Source organism: Halichoeres trimaculatus, unplaced genomic scaffold (genome assembly GCF_033239565.1).
Source record: "Halichoeres trimaculatus isolate MK-OKI-2021-1 unplaced genomic scaffold, fHalTri1.1 fHalTri1_scaffold_11, whole genome shotgun sequence".
Classification (NCBI taxonomy): Eukaryota; Metazoa; Chordata; class Actinopteri; order Labriformes; family Labridae; genus Halichoeres; species Halichoeres trimaculatus.
Window position 1 is genome coordinate 11,361,194 of NW_027437189.1, and position 23,383 is coordinate 11,384,576.

General features: G+C 40.7%; 3 protein-coding genes across 8 annotated transcripts; 1 reads left to right on the forward strand and 2 right to left on the reverse strand.

Annotated features, from left to right (window-relative positions):
- Positions 1–14: 14 nt before the first annotated feature.
- On the reverse strand, positions 15–4,670 carry LOC141799300 (haloacid dehalogenase-like hydrolase domain-containing 5). 2 transcript variants are annotated; one of them, XM_074681501.1, is made up of 8 exons: positions 4,409–4,670; positions 3,509–3,712; positions 3,290–3,402; positions 3,102–3,195; positions 2,972–3,005; positions 2,703–2,877; positions 2,423–2,611; positions 15–1,946 (listed from the first exon to the last, which is right to left on the reverse strand). In XM_074681501.1, the coding sequence occupies exons 1-8, from the start codon at positions 4,526–4,528 to the stop codon at positions 1,550–1,552; spliced, it is 1,326 nt and encodes a 441-aa protein (XP_074537602.1). In that variant the 5' UTR covers positions 4,529–4,670; the 3' UTR covers positions 15–1,549. The 2 variants fall into 2 exon arrangements, with proteins under 2 accessions (XP_074537602.1, XP_074537603.1); XM_074681502.1 differs by having other exon boundaries at positions 16–1,946; positions 3,509–3,715; positions 4,409–4,667.
- Positions 4,671–5,477: 807 nt separating this feature from the next.
- Positions 5,478–9,667, reverse strand: cnbpa (CCHC-type zinc finger, nucleic acid binding protein a). The gene is made up of 5 exons (XM_074682494.1): positions 9,534–9,667; positions 7,622–7,748; positions 7,392–7,457; positions 7,008–7,206; positions 5,478–6,490 (listed from the first exon to the last, which is right to left on the reverse strand). Exons 2-5 carry the CDS (start codon positions 7,737–7,739, stop codon positions 6,373–6,375), a joined length of 501 nt encoding a protein of 166 aa, XP_074538595.1. The 5' UTR covers positions 7,740–7,748; positions 9,534–9,667; the 3' UTR covers positions 5,478–6,372.
- A 1,239-nt stretch (positions 9,668–10,906) lies between these two features.
- On the forward strand, positions 10,907–22,557 carry raf1a (Raf-1 proto-oncogene, serine/threonine kinase a). 5 transcript variants are annotated; one of them, XM_074681388.1, is made up of 18 exons: positions 10,907–10,985; positions 11,103–11,247; positions 13,962–14,188; positions 14,271–14,383; positions 14,505–14,607; positions 14,693–14,850; positions 15,228–15,317; positions 16,792–16,945; positions 17,670–17,694; positions 18,882–18,997; positions 19,231–19,348; positions 19,520–19,604; positions 19,750–19,926; positions 20,008–20,054; positions 20,187–20,305; positions 20,404–20,535; positions 21,241–21,375; positions 21,463–22,557. In XM_074681388.1, the coding sequence occupies exons 3-18, from the start codon at positions 13,988–13,990 to the stop codon at positions 21,601–21,603; spliced, it is 1,914 nt and encodes a 637-aa protein (XP_074537489.1). In that variant the 5' UTR covers positions 10,907–10,985; positions 11,103–11,247; positions 13,962–13,987; the 3' UTR covers positions 21,604–22,557. The 5 variants fall into 5 exon arrangements, with proteins under 5 accessions (XP_074537489.1, XP_074537488.1, XP_074537486.1 ...); XM_074681387.1 differs by having other exon boundaries at positions 10,936–11,247; XM_074681385.1 differs by lacking the exons at positions 10,907–10,985; positions 11,103–11,247 and adding an exon at positions 11,902–12,379.
- Positions 22,558–23,383: the final 826 nt, after the last annotated feature.

The window sequence follows — 23,383 nt, forward strand, 5'->3', positions numbered from 1 at the left end:
TAAAAAAACACACACAGTTTGAAAAACTTGTTTAGCGTCTTATATTTCCTCAAGGTATTTACAATGATAGAACTAACACAACTGTTAAAATATGGCAACAGGGGGTGCAAAATTTTTGATTGGCTTTGTGCATGAGTCTTAAAATCGTCTTGTCTCAAGGATAACATTCCAAAAATAAAACATTACAACAGATTATAGCGGGGTTGGGGGATATGGTAACATTTAACAAGATGAAAGTCTGACGTGTGCAAATACTAATCAGGACTTTCACAGCTTGACAAAATGACAGACAGTACTATGAGGGGACAATATTGCACATCAATCTGTTACTTTTTTCTTTTCAGTTTTACAACACATTACTCTCATGTTCATGCATAGTTTTACTGGAATACAATGGGTAAACAAATGAATAAAAATGTAATAAAAAGTTGCTTTCAGAACAAAGGTCCGATGTTATCTGTAAAAACACAGGTAAGTTCTTGTAATAAATATAGGATGGTTACAGGATTTGTAGTTATCTAAAATGTCACTTTCGTCTAAAAAAATACTTAGCAGGGTCAAATAAGGCAGTTCTGACTCTTCTCCTTACTGAGAAACAGGATGTTTAAGACTACCACAAAACAATACAAAAGAGCAGTAGACAGTAACAGTTACATAACGTTTCTCAAAGGTTCGTCCCAGATTAAAAGTAAAGATGTTTCATGTTGTTTCAATGCCCTGTCAGGTGTTTTTGTCCACAGTGTTAGGCTCTTCCAAGTGTACGCATTGAGTGGTGTGTGCTCTTTAATGCTCTACCTTCTTCTTGACAATACATCCATGACTTCATGGAAAAGGTGGCTGTTTCACACTGGCGCCACACTCATGTTGGGAAGCTTAAATACACGTTAACATATACAGCAAGTTTGAGACCTTGTTAGCTAAATTCAGACATCAACTGAAGTTAGCATTCATTTGCCTCTTAGCTCATTTTAGTTTTAAAATTGTAGCTAACATAAGCTCAAGTATCAAGATTCAAACAACTTCATTTATTCCAGAAGGGTATGTAAGCTTTGCAACCCACCTGTAAAACGAACATAAAAAGTAAACAAACATTTAACATTTAACATTCATTCAGATATGTCACTGACAGAAGATCTTTTGTAAAAAGTTGTGTTCTAAAAAATAATTTCAACACAACTCCAGAAAATATAGTTATAAGACACCTGTAAAAAAAGTTGATAAAGTTAGCTAAGAAGTAGTTTGAGGCTGACATGAGCTAAAGGTAGGACCTAGCAAACTGCTTCCATAACTATTTTATAATATAAAAAAAAAAAAAAAAAAAAGATTCCAGCTAAAACAAAAAATAGCCGGAGCAAATGAATGCCAACTTTAGCTATTATCCAATGTAAGCTAATGATTTTGTCAGGTGATTAAATGATCACTGGTTAAGTTGTCTGTAAAAACAACAACATGGTAACAGTAGTAAGACATTCTATTTGCATCTAAACTTCCCATCCCGAGTGTGCCTTCAGAGGAAAACTGCTCAACCAACATGCTTGGCTCAAAACCTCTACTTAGGCACAAACTTCTCTTGCTCAAAGATGAGGTCGACAGCTTCTGCCACATCCTTCACAATGTGCCCCGGCTCTACCAGATCAGGGTCGAATCTGAAGTCCCGGTGCCCATGAAACACAGTCTCTTTGATGCAGCTGTTGGCATCAGACGGCACCTCTGCTTTGGGGTTATAAACCCCGGTGCAGACCAGCACAGACTTACATGATGTGGCAGAGGGCAGTGCCAGCTCGCTCTCCCACAGGTTGTCCGTCTCCTCCTCCTGAGGTACTGTGGTGGTGGAACCTGTGGCGGCAGCCACCTTCGCAATGGCTTTAGGGTTCTTTCTAGCAACTCTCTCCTCCAGGTAGCGGTTGTATAGGTTGGCGCCATAGATGTCAGTCATAAGATTATCCCTGAGAAAGCAGAGGGGAAAGGGGTTACTCCTCATCACCTTAGCTAGTGTTGGTGTAAGAATGTTTATTATCTACAGCTCACAGAGCAGCTTCACAAGTCAACAACATCAGTGCTGATAAAGAGTTGACGTGAAACGTGAATGTTGTAAAGTAAGATCTGACGTGTTCACTTACACACTTTAGATCAGATAAAAAGAAGTGTGATATATTTAAGCAGGTTTGGATCAAAACTCAGGCTTTTATTATGCCAAAACTTACAACATCTCAAAATGTTTTTTATTCAGCAACTGAAAGTACAAGTCAGGTATGTTAAGTTGAACTTGAATTAGGTGTACACCACCTGTCCAAGCTCTTTATTTCTTACATCATGTTAGGGCACACAGTGCTTATACGCATATTTCTAATCCCAGTATAAGTCTTATCACTTCCTTATTTCAGTTATTTCAAATAAAGTAGAAAGACACTTAAAGTCTTACCCAATTGCATACAGAGAAGTAATGGGATGTTTCCATTGCCTCTGCATGGCCTGACTTCTAACCAGATACTCAGCAAAATGATATGTCAGCTCACTGGGTTTCCCCATGAGAGCATCGTACTTTAGGTCTTGACCTGTTATTTTCTTATAGATGTTCTCCAGGCACACAAGAAATGTCCCGTGTCCAAACCTGAAACAATTGAAAAAAAGTGGAGGACAAATGTTCATGAATGCAATTCTCCTTTAAAACCTTTGTTGACAGCACTATTTTTGAAAGCTACCTTGGAGAATGTGCCTCTGCCATCCACATGAGGTCCATGTTGCAGGCCAGCAGGGGGAGGTGAGGCGTCTTCTGGGTTTGGTGAACACTGCTGAGGTTCCCATTGGTCAACAAAACATCTATTATCAGCTGCAGGTTGGTTTCCCATCGGATTGGCTCACCAAACAGAACCACAGCTTTACAGAAGTCAAAACATTTAATTTGATTAATACAGCATAGGATTACCATTCAAAATCCTTTGAGATTTAATGAGGGTGGCTAATTTTTTACCTTCAACTTTAGGCAGGTTTCCAACAGGATTGGACTGAAATCAAAGGGTAAATCTTTAACACAAACTTAAACACCATAGTTTATGTCTGAAGGCAAAAACTTAATTTCTGCATCAGATTTAAACTCTTACTGGCAGTTTGGGTCTTCTGTTGTGATCCACCATGTCCAGCAGAGGGAATGATTCCCTCAGCATGTCAATACTGATAACTTTCTTGAAGCCCACACTGCAAACAAAGGGGGAAGAATAAATAAAGAGTATTTGCACCCTATTTTAAAATGTATGGCAAACAGAAATCAGAAAACAAAATTCTAAAGTACTTTTTTGCAATTTCCAAGACAGGTCCTTGGCCCGACACCAACACACACTTGTCATGAAACTTCTTAAACATTCTCAGGGGACTGTGGGACAAGATGACTTGATCCAGTGTAATCTGGAAATAGATGAAGGGTCAGAACAGGTTAGTAGCAGAGGAGACAGGTGGCCCCATAAATTACAAGATAGGACGGGCATGTGATGTGGCTGCCTTGAGAACTCACAGGTACCCCCAGGATGTGAGAGAGCTGGTCTGCTTTAGTTTGTCGAAGGCAGTTCCCTGCGTTTGTAACAAAAACAACTGGCACCACAAACTGTCCCTGAGAGTCGACCAACTTCTCAAATGCCCGTTTTGCTGCAGGGATTGGCATCCTCCCACGTACGAGGACGCCATCTATGTCGAACAGCAGCCCAAAATTTGGCTGCGGCTGCTGGGGGAAAGAGACAAACATTGATTTATCAGCCAAAGTGTTGTCAAGACATCAAAAAGGGCAGAAAAAATCATAATGGGAAATGGAGTGGTGATACTGTGGTTCACTCTACTTATTTTAGTGGATTTGAGAATCTGCACTGAGGGGGGGACTAACAACCACAAGACAATAAGTAATTTAGTTTCCTTAAATGTAATATATAGTGTGTGTGATACATCATTTAGTGTATTTTGTACTGGATATAGTGACTCTCAAGTATGACATCATATAGGCCCTTAATTATAGGCAACATACGGGGCTTACTGAGAATGCTTGGTGAGAAAACTATGGTGACACAGCAGTGCATATGGGATATATTTGTTACGTTGTTGGCAGTAGATAAGACAATAATCCCACAGTTTTACAATTTTTTTTTTAAGTAAAAATCTATTTATTGCCTTTTCTCGGTGTTCTGCTATACCTAGTCTTCAACAACAAAGTATGAACATCATGTATTTTTTTCTCCTGGGGAAACAGTAAGCTATATCTCCTGATATCTCTATATCAGGTCTCGTTTCCACCGAAGCATCCACAGCTGAGAAAGTTGCGTGCACTATCGTATGTACGCAGCCAGGGTTGAATCTGACTGTTTTTCCGAAATCTAGATGTATCTCCTCGTAAACAAAACCCGAGCTCAGCCGATTCGAACCGTACCTTGCTATTTGACTGAGTTCCGCAAAACCCGCACCGAGAACCGACAATCCCAGCTTTTCGTCTGGCTTGACGGTTACTCAGGCTGTACAGGCCCCGGCAAAACGGCAGGAGTCCCCTCATCTCCTTTGTTTACCGCCGGGTTTAAAAAGAAGAAAAAAGAAGAGAAAACGGCTCCGCATGAAGCGAGTAGAGCCGGCTCGCTCCGGCCGCGCTGGCTGCTGTTGCTCAGCTTGTTTTTTTTCTCTGGGAATTTCTCGCCTATAATATGACTGGGCGAGATTCAGTGACGACATATGAGGAGGAGGAGGGTCTTTTGCTGCATCTCTGACGGGAGGAGCAGTACGGCTGCATCTGCACTGCTGCAACCCCCGCTGCCATTTTAGTCACCGAGGTGGAGCTGTTCTGTGAGCGCGCGAGCGTTCCAAGGATCAAAGGAAGAAAGGAACGGATACGCACGAGCTTCATAACCACTGCTACCTTTGTCTACACCGCTTTAAACCACCGGTATAACCCTTTGATGTACGAGTTCATGGCGGGTCACTTGTCCCCCAGAAAGAAGTACAACATGGATACCCATCAACATCAGATTTCCATTCTCCATTTTACCCTACCTTTGGGGCATTTCCCTGTCACAGGCAGCAGTCGCTCCCCGTGTTTTCGTTGTACCTCCGGGTGACTAAAATTGGGAACCAGAAAGAATTCCTCTAAGGAATTTGAGCCCTGAGTCCTGTTTAAAGTATCCGAGACACGTTTTTAAAAGTGCGCAGAGACATATGGACGGCACATAGTTCAATTCAAATGTTAATTCGCACATGAAGGGTTGAATTGTTCACATTCCAAAAGACAGAAAGGTGAAAAGAACAGTATGCTTTGTGTACTGCCAACCACAGGATAAAGCAGCTTGTCTTGCAGATTATCATGTTTGAGCTACCTTGAAGATATATAGGCCAAAACAAACACCAGTACATTAGAGCTCTTTTGAATGAAAGGTTCACTTAAGATTAAACAAACACCTGTAAGAGAAAGAATCAAAGAAATACAAAGGCAAGAGACTCAAACAAAAAAGGTCTTCCCCGTGCTCCTCCAGCTTTATTGATAGTTTAAAATTTCATTTCTATTTTCTAGGACTTCAGTTGCACTTTCCTTCCGACTTAAAAACTGAGTACAAGCAAATGGTATTTATACAGTAGTCTAAGTGATATTGTACAAAAATAACATTTTGATTTCTGTGAAAACATTTTTCATTTCCAAATAACTCCTAATTCTGCTGTTCTGACAACTGTTCTTGATGATAACTTTTGCCAAGGTAAAAAACGAAACAAAAAAAAAACAAAAAACAAAAAAAATTCCAAAGCCATTTTGAAAGGAAACGTCTACCTTGGACTACCAAGTGATACTTAAATTGTAAACAGATTTCTATAAAAGAATGTGTTTCTTTTAATACCTCCAAAATTTTTATATCTTAGCAATATAACATGTAAGTTTGTTATCGCCCGCTTAGCTGCTTGTAGGGCTGAAATGCATCATGTTATGAACTGTTTCCATGTCATACTCTCTTGGCCAACTCATATCCCACTAAAACAAACCAAAATAACCATACATGGAAGTTTGGTTTCCATTAACTCCCTTCTCTCATTTTACTGAGGCTCACTTCCACAAGCTCAGAGGTCCTATAGATTCCCATATGTTTAGTCCCATTTATTCATCTCTGATCACCAGTGGCTTGGAAAGGGGGGTTCTTTAACAAAGCATTATACATAACACCGCTACCAGACTAAAACATTTTTGTATTGAATGCAGAAAAGATATTTTTTTTCACCCCTTTCTTTGTATTACATGTCGAGAGGCTCACTGGCCTGGGACTAGCCTCTGTTAGCCAACTTATGGCCAGTGAAGAGGATTTCAGAGAAAATAATACAACCAACCATCAATCTGAAAAAAGGAGGGGCAACAGAGGGCACTGATTATGCTGTGGTGTCGATGGTGCACTCTTTTGCCAGGTGGCCTGCCTTTCCACAGTTGTAGCAGTTAGTCTCGCTGGCTTTACTGCAGTGCACAGCAACATGACCAATTTCACCACACCTGCAAGAAACAGAAAGTAGCTTTAGTAAAAACCTCAAAGAAACTTTAGAAAATCGAGTGAGACTTTTTTGTGGGACTCCAAGGGGGGAACAAAGTTTACACTGTGTTCCTGTACAAATATGTCCATTGCAATCAGCAGTGTGTAGTGTCTGTGTAGGTTTTCTAAACCACTGTTTTCCTGTCCACTACTGGCACACTGGTTGAGCACAGCCTACAGAGGCTTTGATAGATCTGAGGTACAGAATGGTACCACCCCCTTTTAACTGAAGAAGTACTCCTAAAAGGCATATCTATTTAATACAGTTAAACATATTCCCATAGTGGCAGGACTAAAACCTAAAAAAGGAGACAACAAGGCTGGCTTGCCTTATCATTTATCCAGCATGCAGTACTATGCACTGCCTGTTTCTCCATGCCCCATTTTGTCCGCTGGTTTCAGCTAACTTTTTAGAGGACAATACTGTATTAAAAGTGTATCTTGCACACCAAACTTACTAATAAGAACATGAACACTCACCTGTAACATTTCACCTGAGTGCAAAGCTTCTGGATGTGACCAAACCCACCACAGGAGTAGCACTTCTGCTCATTAGCATGATCACAGTCCCGGGCCATGTGTCCAGCTTTGCCGCAGGTGTAGCAGAGCTGCTCTCTCTCCTTTTTGGGCTCCTTGCAGTCCCGGGAAATGTGGCCACTTCTGTGGCAGTTATAGCACGCTAGATGGAGAACAAAGCAAACAAAATAAGCAAGTCAGAATGCAATACAACTCAGCTTTCACGAAAAACAGTCCATAGCAAACATTAAAGGCTTTCTATATATGTGTAGCTGATATAAAATCTAAAAAACCCAATAGCTTCACATCAACAAACTACAACTGGAAAAAAAACAAAACAAAACGCACCATCCTCAGTTTGGTCACAGTCCCTGGCCATGTGTCCTTGGTCTCCACAACGATAACAGAAAAGCTCTAAAATGGCAAGACAGAATGTCACAATGAAAAAACACAGATTACGCAAAAACCCTTAACTTCACAGCATTCTCCTAAAATCAATACATGATACCATACTGTTTTCCCAGACACAAATGAACATTTAATTATAATTAAATGTAGTCTGAATATTTCATCGTTACCCTTGCCACGTCCCCGGCCCCTGCCTCGTCCACGTGAACCACTGGCATTAGGGCAATGCTTGATCCAATGCCCAGAGCGGCCGCATCCAAAGCACTCGCTGTTGCTGTTCATCTCCATATCCCAAACCTTAACAAAAACAGATGAGATTAATATCAGTTCATAATGAAACATCAATTACATTAACTTCTAAATTTCCACCATTTCCACAGGGGAGGGGGGACACATGATACAAACAATACAGATTTCTCAGCAAGGAGTACATTTATTCAAGATACCCCCTCAGTAGGATCTTAGAAAGCACACCAGTGTTCTACAATCCAGTCTTATAATTAATTTTTTTTTAATCTAACTGCATCAATTTGGCTATTTTTTTTATTTCAGACTTTTGATAAAAATGACAACACTAAACTGTGATTTAAAAGCCTGGAGATCTAATATATATATATTCTGAACAGACGTTTAGAACAGAAAGCTAACAAATGTTGTTGCTGATGTTTTCCCTGGAAGCAATGTGCACATGGTGAATACTTGTCAGCAAGACTCATGGGCACTAAGTAACCATGCCTGAGCAGGGTTTTAGTGTGAAAAAAAATAATGAGAATTCAATGAAATACTACAGTGTCCCGGATACTTTTTAGTTTGTAGCCAAATGAGAGTACATGTTCACAAAACACTGCAGGACTGAGATTAAAGTAAATGACTATCGGGGTCTAAAGTACTACCAAAAAGGGGTACATCTCTCAAGCTGATCATGACTGGCCATCAGACTACAACTACCTAATTAGCTAACTTACACGAGCTCATCAAGGGAAACATGTTGAGATCGCCATAGGCCAAACTTCTGTTTGCTGACCGTGCTAAAGACATCAAGCCAGGAAGAATGTGAGTTAATAAGTAATCAGACTCCAGCAATAAGTTCCCAAAGACGACACACATTATCAAAACGCCGAAGATACTTGTTCTGATACTCCTGGAGGATACAAAAGTAGACCTGTTGCTTGTATTAAATTAAATCTTTGGACACATGCATGTCGCCCAATAACTTCCGTCTTACATTAGGGTGATTTACTGAATAATCACTAACAACGCTTACAGAGAAGGATGTGAATCCTTGTTTCCCCACTAGCACGTTCAATTAAATTTTTCTATTCAAATACAATGCGGCGCAACAAGCCAGACTAATGGAGAAGCGGCCGTAAAACCATGCCGTGGGTTGTGTGCTAACTTTGGAGCTAGCTTCAGGGGGCAGTCACATCTCATCATGTTATGATAAATACCTGCTACAAAGTGAAAGCGAATTCAAACAAAGTCAAAAATGGTTCACTCGACTCCATTCTCAAGTTTGCAGGGATCATCCATTTCAAACGAGGGGAGCAGATGACGCAATCCTGAATTGTTTATTGCATTAGAAAACATAATCAAATGCCAAAGGTTGAAGCCACGCTAGCGTTGGCCTAGTCACGTTGATTTTCCTGCGCACTCGCGAGACACTTGTGCTTGCTGGCTAGCCCATGCTAATAAACCACCTCACGATCACGACCAAGAAGCACGGTTCAATCGACGATCAAGCTTCTTTCCCTGAAATGAAAGTCGCTATCTAACACTTAAGGTGTTGCTCGTTTACAGCAAATTACTTCTAAACAGTATCTGACTGAATATACCATAAAAACAAAATTTCCCGCGCAGGGCGCAGACACCAAAGTCCTTGTGACGAGCTAACGTTAGCAGGCCGGACTGACAGCCCGATGCTCCGTTAGTCGAGACAGACCACGATACTGCGTTTTTACAAAAAAAAAACCTACTACACGCATATGTTTGTCTGTGAGCAGTTTTAACACGTCAAAGTTTTAAAGTTTACACACATTCAATACGTACTAATGAAATATATTTAAGTGTTGTTTTATTGCTTACCTCGCTGGCTACCTAGCTATGTCAGTGTTTACGCCTCCTTCTTTGCGCTGCATGCGGTGTGAGCAGGAGTTCCTGAATTGTCATTCACGGTATCCAGTAAAAACCTGAACAGTCATTGGCCACATACTCTACAAGCAGCCAGTTAAACACGAGGATATGTGGACACCGCCTCTACGAATCAGCCAATCATGAACACATAATGCTTCCATCTCCATAATCGACTAGCCTTGTTTTGTCCAATTAATTTTAACAAAAACACATATAAAAATAACAAATACAAAATAACAATATATGAACAGAAATTTACTTTTTTTCTACAAGATTTTCTTTTTTAGCTGCTGCTATGTCAAAACATTTTTGAAAAAATAAATTATTTTGAAGAATCAGGACATAATAAATTAATAAAGAAACAGATTTATGGGAGTCGAAAATTAGAAAAGAAAGAGAAGAAAACTTTGACTTTGTTTGATGGGATATATTCTAACTTTTTATCATTTATTTGTGTACTGAAAATCTATTAAAATTCTCAAGTTTAGGTTCCTGTGAGCAGTTAGACAATATTGTTTAACACTGGTGTGCAGTGAATAATACTGAAACTGCTCACTGCTTTATTTTCCTGAACATCAATTGAATTAAATCACTGAATAAAATTTTGGGACCATATTTGCAAAATCAGTGCAATATTGATTTTTTTTTTTAATTAAAAAAAAAACACTGTTACTAGCTTGAATTCTTCAGAAACTTTGGATTTTAAAATATCTTAAGCTTAAAGTTGCAGTGTGTGAAGTGCACATTGAAAGGTTATTTAAGAAACAAGATCTCAGATGGTGATACCAGTCTCCTAATGAGTAAAGAATAGATAAGAGTCTTAATTAAGACTATTTGAGAAAAAAAACAAATTTGGGAATCATATAACATTGACAGGTGGTTTGACCTCAACCTGACTGGGGACTCCATGTTCTGTACATTGTTAAAACTCTAGTGCATACCCTGTTTGTCTTTCTGATTGCATCATGTTTTGAATGCAAGAGAACTGACAGAGACAACAATCCATGAGAGCGGCAAGCATCTCAGCTAACTGGCCTGTAAGTGCTCAGTCAAATCAATAAGTGGGAAAGATGCGTTGATGTCAGTCTTAAGGTGGCTCTGATATACTTTTCTTTCTTATGCCTCTCTGTCTCTAACTCACAACATTTATTACAGAACAGGGGAAAATATTATACAGCTAAATGTCCCATGTTTGATGGATACAAAGATTTATTTCTTAACAGCTCTCACTGACTGAAATACAATGGTACTGTTGCATGTGGGGTGGAGCACCTTAAAACGCTCCACAATGACAAAGCCCTGCCCTCATCCTCACAGAAACCAGTACTTGGTATTTGTGTTATTTGTTTGATGGGGCATCCTCACCAAAATATCATTTTTAACAAAACTAGACAAGAAAGTAAGGTAAGGTGAATGTGTTTTGAGTACAAATAGTAGCAAACAGGAGGGGTGCACCATTGTTTTCTGTCTGAAAGTGTCTGCTACTTTTCTCTGGAAACATTGTATGCTGATCCCATCAAGATATACTGCACAGGACGGTGATGGAGCTGGTTTATACTTAGACTGTGTCAAGCCTCGCCTGTTAAGAGGACCTATGAGCCATCTGTGATGATTAGGGCACCTCAGGGGACCCGAACCGTGATGCTACAGAGATGGTGAACACATGGTGAGTTTGAAGGGTACGGTTTCACAATTGTTCTGTTTTGTAACCAGTTTGGAGAAGAATTCGGCGTTTTTCTTTCTTTCTTTCTTTCTTTCTTAAAAAAAAAAAAAAACAAACAAAAAAAAAAAAAAAAAAAAAAAAAAAAACACTTTAATTCAAATATAAGAGCGTTGACATCTTTAGAGATACATGTAAACGAAGAGATAATTAAAGTCTGTTTATACTACTTATTAAAAAAACATCCACTTTTAATTTGAAATACTTCAGTTTTCAGACTCTTCGATTATGTAAAAATGGTAATAATCCATTTGTGAATTAATCAACTTTAATTCCAAAATAATTTTGTAAATGCATTTTCCCCAAATCTCCAGATGATGGTGCACTTGGAGTTAGTCAAAGTCCTTTTCTTACCGGTAGTTGGCTGAATTTGAATCTTTTCAATTGTCAATGTGAGAACATGAATTAAATAGGTTTTTATATATACTTTTAGCTCTTATAATTTTGATTAATTTTTCACTGGTTTCCATGGAAAGTAAATGATGTAATTTCGTTGTAATAATAAGAGCTCAACATTTTGAAATATATTCAGTCGACGTGTTAAAATTAAAAGCACGGTCTTAGCAAAGTGGGAGGGCTTATAGTAGCGCAGTGGTTATGCTTGCTACTCTTGTTATGACTGCAAGGTCCTGTTTCAATCACTGGCGTCAGACGGACGCACGACACCAACTCAAACCTTTTCACCTTCGCCTCATCAACGTAAATATTGATTGAAACGCGAGGCATTACCGAGCGACTTCTGGGTGTTTTACTTTGAAAGTGCTTCACGGGACTTAAGGAATATCCTTCGTCGTGTCACTTTGAGGTTCCGACGGATTTTTTTTCGCTTTTACTTACGGACACTTGGAGATATAACTTTTTCTCTGATATATTAGAGTGGCTCGTTGAGAAGACCCGCTTGTGACCTTCACTACCCATATTATTATTCCATTTAGCGAATATAAAAATCATTGGGTGTACTTTAAGGGTCCTTTCCAACTTTTTCCCTTTTCTTTGAATGCGTTGCAAATATGATGATGTCACCGACGCCACTTTTTCCTGAAGTTATGGCGGAGCACAACTTTTCTAACTTCTCTTGGTAAGCATACACAGGCTACAGGCTCCTAGCATTGCTACACTTTGATTTGTGCCAGAAATGCTAACTACAACAGTTAAACATGTTAACCTTACGGCACACGACCAACACATGCAGCGTTTGAACCAGGAACATTTGAATGGACAGTGAATTTAGCTGTGCAGTGAAGTTAAACGATGAAGCTAATTCGCTTCTGAGGGCCTGCGGGCAATTTCACAGCAATAACTGGAACTACGAGGCCTTTTAAAAACACACGTAGCTACCAGTGGCTCCTTTGGTTGTACAAAGTGTGCACGCATTTCTGGAGTAGCTTTGTTTCCATCTCTTTACTCAGAAGTTGGATTGATTGGGAACGCTTTTAAAAGTCAGCTGAGTATTTTCTTATCCAAACTCTGTGTGTATGCTAACCTGCTGCTGACATTGATCTCATCTGCACTGATCAAGGTTTCAGTCATTTCACAGAGAAAGGACGCAGCACTCCTGTGTCTCCAAAATTGTCTGTGTTAAACTATGCAGACTGACCTGCTACACAAAACAGACACAAGCGAACAGGAGTAAAGTCTACTTTTTCCTGAGCTTACATTCCTTTTGTTGTTGATACCCTTTTCTTTTCTGGATGCATCACAGCACTTGTTTTGAACACAACTCCCTCAGCATGGTGAGAAGGGTTGAATGCTCTCTAACTTTTTAGTTCCTGCTTTTCTGTACCACTGTTTTACCGGTTATGTGTGCTGTGACTGACAGCAAATCACTAACTGCAGTAAATCAACTTCTCTGTGTTAACAGAGGAGCCTGTGTAGGGATTGCCAGAGCAAAAGAGGAGGTCAGCTGGATGAAAGTATAAAACAGAAGTCTGAAGTTTGAATTGAAAAGTAGGCAGAATAAACCACCGTGTAATTCAAAAATGTCTAAGTCAGATGTTCCTTCTGCGGTTGTTTAGCCTTGACCTGATTAATTGCAATTTGTTTCTTGATATATGTTGCCAGACCACACGGAGGAAAAAGGCCTGTTGAAAGCACACACTGTAAATAACACAGGTGACCTCTGTGGTGGCCTGAGATTCTCCTGGTCTGAGTGGATTAGTTTGTCTAAACTGCTCTGCGGCTCCCTCTCAATTTCAGAGAACATTAAATTTCTATTTTTAATTTACAAAAAAAAAAAAGATGTCACATGTGCTTTATAACTGCTTCTTTAATAGCAGTAAATTCTGAAAATCTGGGGCAAATAGCAGGTCGGCATAGTCAGATTGTCTTCTCTTTTCCAGTCACACTTTTAAGAGGCTCCCGATAGTGTACTGACATAACCCCAGAATGCCCTTAATCACCCAAGAGGGTTGGTTTCATTTGCTGAGATTATGTTTGGGGATTACATCAAACAAGTTCATGATGCATTCACTGGAATCTATGTTTGTTTTGCTTCTTTTTGCTGTTGCTGTAGTCACATTTGCGCTTAGAAGTAATTCAAAAGTATGATGCATGGTTTTAAATCTAAGCTTAAACTCAGACATAATCTCCAAAAGATTGATTGCCTATTTGAAACAACATTGATGAAGTTGTGCTTGTGCTTGTGTTTTTGTTCTTTTCAGACCATTGCAAGGATTTTGCTTTTCTAATGGAGCACCTTCAGGGAGCGTGGAAGACCCTAAGCAACGGCTTTGGTATGAAGGACTCTGCGTTTGAGGGCCCGTGCCTGTCCCCAACCATGGTACAGGGCTTTCCCTGCCAGCGCCGCTCCTCAGATGACAGCAAGATGCCCGACTCGAAGACAAGCAGCACTATTCGTGTCTACCTCCCAAACCAGCAGCGCACTGTGGTAAGTGGAGTTTCCTGATACATGCAATGGTTCACACTTCTCCAACTAAGAAATGCAATGATACATAATTTTCTTCCTCCAGGTAAATGTGCGACCAGGTATGACTCTGTACAGTTGCCTGATTAAAGCATTAAAGGTGCGAGGTCTGCAGCCTCAGTGCTGTGCCGTCTTCAGGCTGCATCCAGGACAGAGGAGGTGAGCTCAGACATTTTGTGGGTTAGAAGCCAAAGAAACTTCTGTCTTGGTTTCATTTAATTCCATTTCTCTCTTCCATGTTCTTTAATGTAAAGTATTTTCTTTATTTTTCCTGTCCCAGTAAAAAGCTTCGTATGGATTGGAACACAGACTCCACCTCGCTTATCGGTGAAGAGCTGCTGGTGGAGGTTTTAGATCATGTTCCACTGACAACACATAATTTTGTAAGTACTTGAAGCATTAGCATTATCCTCAAATCGCTACAAAGTGTCACTACTAAATAAAAATATTTACCTTCTGTCATTTCAGGTCCGAAAGACTTACCTTAAACTAGCTTTCTGTGATATCTGTCAGAAGTTCCTTTTGAATGGTTTTCGTTGCCAAACATGCGGCTACAAGTTCCATGAGCATTGTAGCACCAAGGTGCCCACAATGTGTGTGGACTGGAGCAACATTCGACAACTTCTGTAAGTTCCTGAACACCAACATGAGGACATAAAATCAGTGTATTCTGTTAAGTAACTGCTTTTGATCAAGTAGAGCATAATCAAAATAATGCAAGTCAGCATTTCCAAGTTACAGTTTGTCAGAATGATAGCCTCATCAGATCTGTTTGGGAAGCATCAAGATTTCAGATACAGTTCAAATCTTCAGCTGATTCTTCAGATCTCCTGAATTGGTATGAGTGTGTATACCTGGATTTCCATCCTTGCACTGAAAAACATGCATTTTATCAAACATTAATTATGTCGTGCTCAGTTTAGATATGTTATTTGACTTAACTGCAAACATTCCTGGACACTGTATACTGCGGGAGATTTACTCAATGTCACTCCATCTTCAGGTTGTGTCCCACACCTGGTGAGAGCTCTGCCCCATCGCTGCCTCCTCTGACATCCCGGCGAAAGAGAGAATCCCTTACACGGTTTCCGAGGTGAGGCATAATTTTTCTCTACAACCAGTCCACAACTAACCCTCTTAATGTTCTTTTACCACAAGATAGAACAAAAAAACTGTGCAAGCATCGCAGAAACATACTATAATTTTACCTTTAGGGTTAACTGTTTCAGTATTGTGAAGTATCTACTTCTTAAGACCTCCTCTGCAACAGTTTGTAGCTTAGCTCTCACCTAAGTACTCTGCCTGACTTCACCAAACAGTTGCTGTGCTAAGAGTTATGTTCTATCCAAAAGATGATTTGGTTTGTCTTCAAAAGTTGTTTTATTCATGTCCTGAAGTGCACAGAGCGCTTTGAAGAGCCATGCTGAGGACTTGTGTTCACTAACTGTTTTTTATCACCCATGCTGTCAATTTAGAGACTTTCCACTATTGATTATGTTGCTAGGTAAACAAAGTCCCACAGTTCTTATTCACAGCTTTTTCCATCACGTCTCTTTTTTTATGTTTGTGCACTTCTACCTATGTGTTCAACACTTTAGGACACCCCTGCATCCCCACTAAAAAGAAAAAATAACAACTTTCCTGTTAAGGTAGCAGTGATCATTGCCATTTTTGTTGCTATGTGACTGCAGCACAGTTGTAGTAATGTTCTGATTTGTAAAGAACCTTAATTAAATCCTGTTTTTTAATGACGTCCTCAGCTTTATGGGGGCTTACAAGTCCAAGTTCTGATGTAATGAGAGGCGTGAAAAGAGCCTGTTGTTTCAGGAGCACTTAAAATGGTTAAATATCACTCATAGCTGCCAAATTAGCACAGGCCAAGTATTAAGTTGTTCCATGCAGAGCAATCTCAAACGCTCTTTTGAAACAAAGTTTTGTTTTGCCAGAAGTGGGATTGTTCTTCAGGAGTGCACTTCAAGTGTGAATAAATACAAGCGCTGTTTATATACGTCACTCAGCTGGAGTTTCACTGTCCCCATTTTAACCAGCAGTCACTCTACAGCACAGTTAACTGTTCGGTAACAGGAGGTGTATCCCCGCTTTTGGTTCAACTAAAAGCATAACTTTTTATTCTAGAACATGTCAAGAACATTTCGATTGTTTCCAGATCAACACAGAGAGCTCAATACCTCCACAGGGTTGATTTATTCAGAGATCAGACAAAAAGAAGACCACTATAGAATACTCTCAAGAACCTCTCTTCACTTCGCTCTGTCCTGTTCTGTTTTTGTTTTAAACACAAAATGTGCTTCATATCGATTTTGCATGTGTAGTATCAACTTGCAGAACATGCAATGCATAAGGAAAAAAAGTAGCACAAATAACACCAAAAACTCCAACCATCCAGGACAATGCCCACCAAAGTCTTTAATTTAACCTTAATCAGAGAATATGTTGTTTGCTTTATGTTCTGCTTTCGGCAGCGTGTCACTTTAAAACAGCCACACAACGTGCTAACAGAGGATAGCTTCTTCTTTCTAATATTCGCTCTTTGTCCTCCTTTACAGCTCAGCCCACCGATATTCCACCCCTCATGCCTTCAACTATACCACACCTTACCCACCCACAGGCGGCGGGCTCTCCCAGAGGCAGCGCTCCACCTCCACACCCAACGTCCACATGGTTAGCACCACCCTGCCAGTAGACAGCAGCATGATCGAGGTAACTACACACCATGTGGGCCCCCTTGGGCACTACTGTAGGTTCGAGCCACTCCTAAAATACCCCAACTGACAGTGATCTAGCCCTCCTACGCACTTCTCAGGCATTTCAACTATCTTCTACCTCTTATCTCTCTCTGCGTTAAGTAATCCACCTGGACAGGGTTGAGCCTGTTTTGTGTAACTCCCCTGATGGCATCTTATTTTAGCACTTTTTAAATGTGCAACTTGACTTCCCCCTGTTCACTTCTAGTTTCTGCTTTTTCACCGCCAATGTTCTTGCATAATCAGCTGACTGGTTTGCATGCTCTGTAGCACATTTTTCCTGTTCTCTGTCCAGGTACAAACCTGGGCATCACTCTTGTTATTGTTCCCTCATCACTTTCCTTTACTGTGTCCTTTTCCCTCCTGTCCTCACTGGCCTGTTATTTTGCACCCTGCTGGGGGAGTAGCTAAACTGCCTGAATACCTTCCCCACCTCGTGGTGTCATAGATTCTGGCTGAAGAGGAAAGTAGGTATTGTGCACTTCCCCCAGTCTTTTGTTGAGGCCTCACCTGAGAGTCCAGAAAAGGTTAGAAAGCAGTGAGTGTGTGCTATCTGAATGGCATGCATAGCAATCAGGTTATCTGTATTCACATCTTAGTTTGGAAGTCAAACCATGAGTGACAGTGCTGCATATTGCTTACTGTTTGAGCACGCTGACAGATTTATTTTTCTTTTGTAGGATGCGATGCGTGATCATGACTCGGGTAAGTGCTCACTTTGTTTTCTACTTTTTTACTCACTTTTTTTTCATCAGCACAAGTCTTCCTCTTTGATTGATGATGCATTAATGTAAAGCATAGATGCGCTCAGACCATTTAGGCATCACTCTCCCTCCAAAATGGAAACTTCCCATCACAGAAGCATTAAGGAGATCGGCTGGAACTTGAAATACTTTTGAGTATAGCTTCTCAGCCGATGCTGGCAACACTAGTCTAGCCATTAAATAGAAAAACTAGCTATATGAGAAATTATCATTAATCTTTATACATTTTGTCCATTCACGTGAACACCATCAAAAGTGTCAGCTGTGTGTTTCTCCATTAATTGTGACAGCATTTCTTTTAGAGGGTGAATCTGTACAAAGGAAAGCTAACAGAAATGGGATTCAATAAGTAAAATTTATAACGTACTCAATTCACACTATATCTGTACCTTGGCTAGCTTAAGGGATGCAACCTAGAATCAGATTATCCAGAGGATCTATTCCTGCTCTATATGTCTTAGACAAACTGTAATTCAGTTTAAAGTTGCGCATCGCCTGCACTGGTCAAAAAAGAAACTGGCTAAAACTAAGACTGATCTTGACCCAACATGTGATCAGTGTAAGCAACTGGACTTGCCCTAAAATTCATAGTTTCTGGTATCAAGCTAACATGATTGCTTGTTGTTCTCTTTTGGCCAGAAGGCTAATTTTACCAAAATGGAAAGACCCCATACCTTCAGTATATGGCCAGTGGATAAGGGAGGTCATGTGTCTTGTCCACCCATTAAAGATTAAATTTACCATCAGAGGTTGTACCAACAAATTTTTTTGTAAATTGGCAGCTACCAACATGACTCTGTTACCCCTTTTTATGTTACTCCTTTTTTGTATGAATTTTGCTTGTTTGTTTTTGTTTATGTGATAACACACAAAAAATACAAAGATTTTGATCCCAATAAAACCCAAAACAAAACAAGGGATTTGGGACAATGTTAGAGAAGGTGGCACAGAATTTTCAAAATTCAACATCCAGTGGTTCATGTATATCTGTAAAGAGATTTGTTATAAAACCATGGAAGAGCATCATTATTATCATGGATATTCCTTCATATACTATTTCCTTTTTTGTAGGCTCTAGAAAATCAAGTTGAATGTCTTGAATAAAGAACACTGTTTGTTTTCCTGAAGCGGGAAGTTCCCCAAACCAGAGCCCTACTGGCTGGACCCAGACTCAGTCCAAAGCCCCTGCACCTGCCCAGCGAGAGAGGGCGACATCCTTCAACACTCAGGAGAAAATTAAAATTGTAAGTTTTGTTTTACTGGTCCTTGTAGTTGTTTGGTTGTATATTGAAATTACTGATCAAATGCACAACCTGCAAGCATGCACAGTGACTGAATCTGACAGAGCCTTAATATTGCCCATTCAAAGTTGCATCCCTTGTTTTCCTATTGTATGCTTTAAACAACATACTCATCATTATATGATTCGCCTACCTGTCACTCAACAGCTGCATCTTTTTTGTTTCTCTCCATCCAGAGGCCTCGAGACAAGAGAGACTCCAGCTACTACTGGGAGATTGAGGCCAACGAGGTGTATCTCCACTCCCGCATCGGTTCAGGCTCCTTTGGAACTGTGTACAAAGGGAAATGGCATGGTAGGAATGTGTTTCAGACAGGGCAGGGCACTTTCACTTACAGTCGTGTTTCAGTCAACCGTCATGTAAAATGGTGCGAAGATGACCTGTGTGCATGCTGCATTGCTTCACATGTGAGCTTACAGTGCAATTACCAGGGACAAGCATGTGAGCAGAGTTTCTGTGTTGCAGGTGATGTAGCAGTTAAGATTTTAAAGGTCACCAACCCCACACCAGAGCAGCTACAGGCGTTCAGGAATGAAGTTGCAGTCTTGAGGTGAGGGATGTGTTTTTGCTGTTGCACGTGGTTTTTTGAAACCTGTTTTGCACAATGCAGCTTTCACGGTGAATCATCTTCATTGCAAACCATTATCTTATCTTTGATTTGGCGAGTTCCTCTTCCTCTCTGCCTCCGATCACAGGAAGACACGACACGTCAACATCCTGTTGTTCATGGGCTACATGACGAAAGACAACCTGGCCATAGTGACCCAGTGGTGTGAGGGTAGCAGCCTGTACAAACACATCCACGTCCTGGAGACCAATTTCAAGATCATACAGCTCATGGACATCGCCAGGCAGACGGCTCAGGGCATGGAGTAAGTCCTGAAGAACGGAGCTCACTTCTGATAAAACAAGCTGAAAAGAACAATAATCTTATTTCTTCTCTCAATATTTAGCTATCTGCACGCTAAGAACATCATTCACCGTGACATGAAGTCCAACAGTATCCTTTATATCAGCGATTCAGTTAAACTTTGTATGGTAGATGAAAGCAGTCAGTTCAGTATAACCCTCATAATAGTCAGACTCTTGTTCCCTTTTTGTTTGCTGTTATGATTCCCTGACAGTAGCACAGACATCTTCTTGCATGAAGGGCTAACGGTGAAAATCGGGGACTTCGGTCTTGCGACAGTGAAGGCCAGATGGAGTGGCTCCCATCAGGTGGAGCAGCCATCTGGATCCATTCTCTGGATGGTCAGTATCACAAGTCACAATGGTGTATGCAAACCCTGTTGGAAATAAATAAATAATGAGAAGAAAGTAACAGTTAACTTTACCTTGTGTGTCCACAGGCTCCTGAGGTTATCCGGATGCAGGATAACAATCCATACAGTTTCCAGTCCGATGTCTATTCCTATGGAATTGTTCTCTTTGAGCTCTTAACAGGAGAGCTCCCATACTCTCACACAGCAAACAGAGATCAGGTAAATTCTCATCTGTATGACTTGACAGGCTTTACTGTGGGCCAGGTCTGAACTCTGCATGTTGGAGACAAAGATCCAAACTGTAAAAAACGGTTGTGAGTTTCTTTTTAATGCAAAACAGAACTAAGAGCAAAACAAAAGTAAGAGCAGCATTCAGACCTTAAGTCCTTGTCTTTAACCCAAATGTCACAATGAAAGCCTATGGCAGGACTCTGATGACTGGAAAGGCTCTGGGCTTGTTGCCTTAAGTGGGTTGTGGGGCTGGCCTTAGGCCCAGCACAGGACAGAGGCGGGCACCCTGGAGCCACGGGCCTAATTTTAGACCCCGTAACACAACCCTGTTGGTGTTGGAGAAAAGGGGTGCATGAGTACGCATAAAAGAGTGTCTGTGGTTTTTCGTCCTCTTACAGGCCTTAAGACCTGGTCTGGATTGCGTCTGACTCCTTGTCTGTACAACATGTTCCTATAAGTTTGATCCACTATTGTTACTGGACTGACCTTGATACTGTGGAGTGTCTTTGTACTTAGCTGACCCGGCAGCGCACAGCGTGTTATCATTTTTCTGCAGCATCATTCTCTCATGCCTGCACGGTAGCTCCCCTGATTTAGACCTGTGTCGCCTCCAGCTCACTGGCCTAATGGTGCTGAAGTGGCCTCAGTGTTCCTCTCACTCCAGTTTCATTATCTGTGGCTCCATCGTTACAGATCATCTTCATGGTGGGAAGAGGCTACCTGTCACCAGACCTCAGTAAGCTCTACAAGAACTGTCCCAAAGCCATGAAAAGGTTGGTGGCCGACTGCATCAAGAAGTCCAAGGATGAGAGGCCGCTTTTCCCACAGGTGAGCAGAAGCTCCAAGTAGTTAAAGTTACCTCGCTGATTAACTGTTTCCTTTAGCTAATTCTTTTCTCTCTTCTTTTTTTCTAAGATCTTATCCTCCATTGAGCTTCTTCAGCATGCTCTCCCTAAGATAAACCGCAGTGCCTCAGAACCGTCCCTGCACAGAGCCTCTCACACTGAGGATATCAATGCCTGCACTCTGACCTCCACCAGACTGCCTGTTTTCTAGAAGCTCAGACAGCACTGCCCCTCCCTTCCTCCTCTATCAGATACTCCAAATTGCTTGAATTCTCTACCTACAGATGCCAATATAGACCTAAAATGTTCATGCAATCATACATAAACCCTCGCTAATCAATAAAACATGGAAGGGAGTGAGCAATGATGGATTGAAGGCTGACAGGAGAAACCCGAGGTTGCTCCTCGCTCCTCACTCTCTGCTCCTCGCTGCACTTATTAAGAAGTTTGCTAAGGCTCCACGTTGCCGATGCATTTGGTTTTTGTAAATATATGCACGCACGCCTACCTAAGATGACATTAAATGGACACTGAAGGAAGCTCAAGAGAAAGAAAGATGTGTCTCTTGACTCTGGTTTTGCGATGTGAAGCACACCCTTCTCCGTGGCCGTCCTGGTTTCTGACGAAGAGGACCTTTAAAAGCTTAAATGCCTTAGGAAGAGGAAACAAAGCCTGGACTCAGATCCTGCACAATTCACCTCCTCTTATCACAAACAAAGCCTTTGGATGTAGTCCATTTAGTTGCACAGTAGTGGTTTATTTTTGCATTGTCTTAAATGATAATGGCGTAGATATGGGAAATTATTGTCTTTTTGTTATTCTTTTTATTGTCTTTATTCTTTGGGTCATTCAGGAGGAGTTTAAGTCTTTCAGACAGCAAGCATGAGTGGCGATGGAAAAACTGAATTTGCACATTTTTAGCAAAAGCGTTGTTCCAACAGTCTCTGAGTGACCTGCTCTGTAGTCTGCCACACATTCTCATCTGTTCTCACTTTGGGAAGGTTACAAGGAGCCCGACATTTGGCGGTTGTCTTAAATATTTAAAACGATTTGGAAACTAATTTGTATTTGTTTCTGATGTCTCTTTCAGGAGGTCAAACGTTTTATTGTGAACTTGGTGAGAGAGTTGTCTATTCAATATTTTAATAAAATTAAGTTAAATTTCTTTGCCAAAGAAAGTGTTTCATTATTTTTTACACCCTGCTTTAACATCCTCTGTTTTGATGCTGTAGATCACTTTTAGTTTGATTTTAGGCGCAGGAATAGAAGCAGGTGAAGTGGGCAGTTGACACCAGATTAAACTGCTTTTCTTCTCGTTCGCAAACAAGAAAAAAAATCCCACACACGTGTAAGACTTTGTGGCAGGGTGTAATGTTTGCTGTAGCAGTGGCAACGTGGTGTAACCTCACAGGGGATCCAGCCCAGACACGCCACCAGGGGATTCCAGCATTGGCCGATGCCCTTGGCAATATTGGTGTAACAACAGTCATTCAGCAAGGGAGGGACATGTGGTGGAAAGAGGACAGTTATATTTTGTTTTAGTGTAAACATTCAAAGTGCAGAGCCTGTTGGGCAGGGCAGCTTAACGTGCTCAGATTTAAAGTAAGTATGTAATCTTTGCTGGGCTAAAACACAAGCTGTAGATGCTGTAAAGTTTTTTTTTATCATTTAAATGAACCTTTAGTTAAAAAAAAAAGACAGATGACTTTTTGTTTTCTTTCTTATTCTAATTACATGTCTCAAAATGTTGAATCAAAGAGAAGAACAAGCCTGATGTCAACACAAAAGGAGCAACACAATAAGAGCTAAACCATCAGCTGACCGCCAGACGTCTATTTTTAAAGCAGTTTAGCTAATATGTGTTTATGTGTTCTATTCCAGCCTTCTGACAATTCACAGGCTGGACAAAATGAAACCATCTGAGCCCAAACATCTTTCAACCTCAGTCTGAAACAGCTCTATCTAGTGGGAAATCTCTCTTACACGCTTAA

Bases quoted from the DNA above. Each gene is read 5' to 3' on its own strand.
- raf1a (XM_074681389.1), top strand. From the start codon at position 13,988: ATGGAGCACCTTCAGGGAGCGTGGAAGACCCTAAGCAACGGCTTTGGT. The intron at 16,946-17,396 runs GTAACTACACAC...CTGGGGGAGTAG, and splicing joins TAGACAGCAGCATGATCGAG to CTAAACTGCCTGAATACCTT. The intron at 20,536-21,240 runs GTAAATTCTCAT...CCATCGTTACAG, and splicing joins ACACAGCAAACAGAGATCAG to ATCATCTTCATGGTGGGAAG.
- LOC141799300 (XM_074681502.1), bottom strand. From the start codon at position 4,528: ATGAGGGGACTCCTGCCGTTTTGCCGGGGCCTGTACAGCCTGAGTAAC. The intron at 3,403-3,508 runs GTGAGTTCTCAA...ATCTATTTCCAG, and splicing joins CTCACATCCTGGGGGTACCT to ATTACACTGGATCAAGTCAT. The intron at 1,947-2,422 runs GTAAGACTTTAA...CTGCTTTCTCAG, and splicing joins ACTTCTCTGTATGCAATTGG to GGATAATCTTATGACTGACA.
- cnbpa (XM_074682494.1), bottom strand. From the start codon at position 7,739: ATGGAGATGAACAGCAACAGCGAGTGCTTTGGATGCGGCCGCTCTGGG. The intron at 7,458-7,621 runs GTAACGATGAAA...TTGCCATTTTAG, and splicing joins GGGCCGGGGACGTGGCAAGG to AGCTTTTCTGTTATCGTTGT. The intron at 7,207-7,391 runs GTGCGTTTTGTT...TTCTCCATCTAG, and splicing joins CTGTGACCAAACTGAGGATG to CGTGCTATAACTGCCACAGA.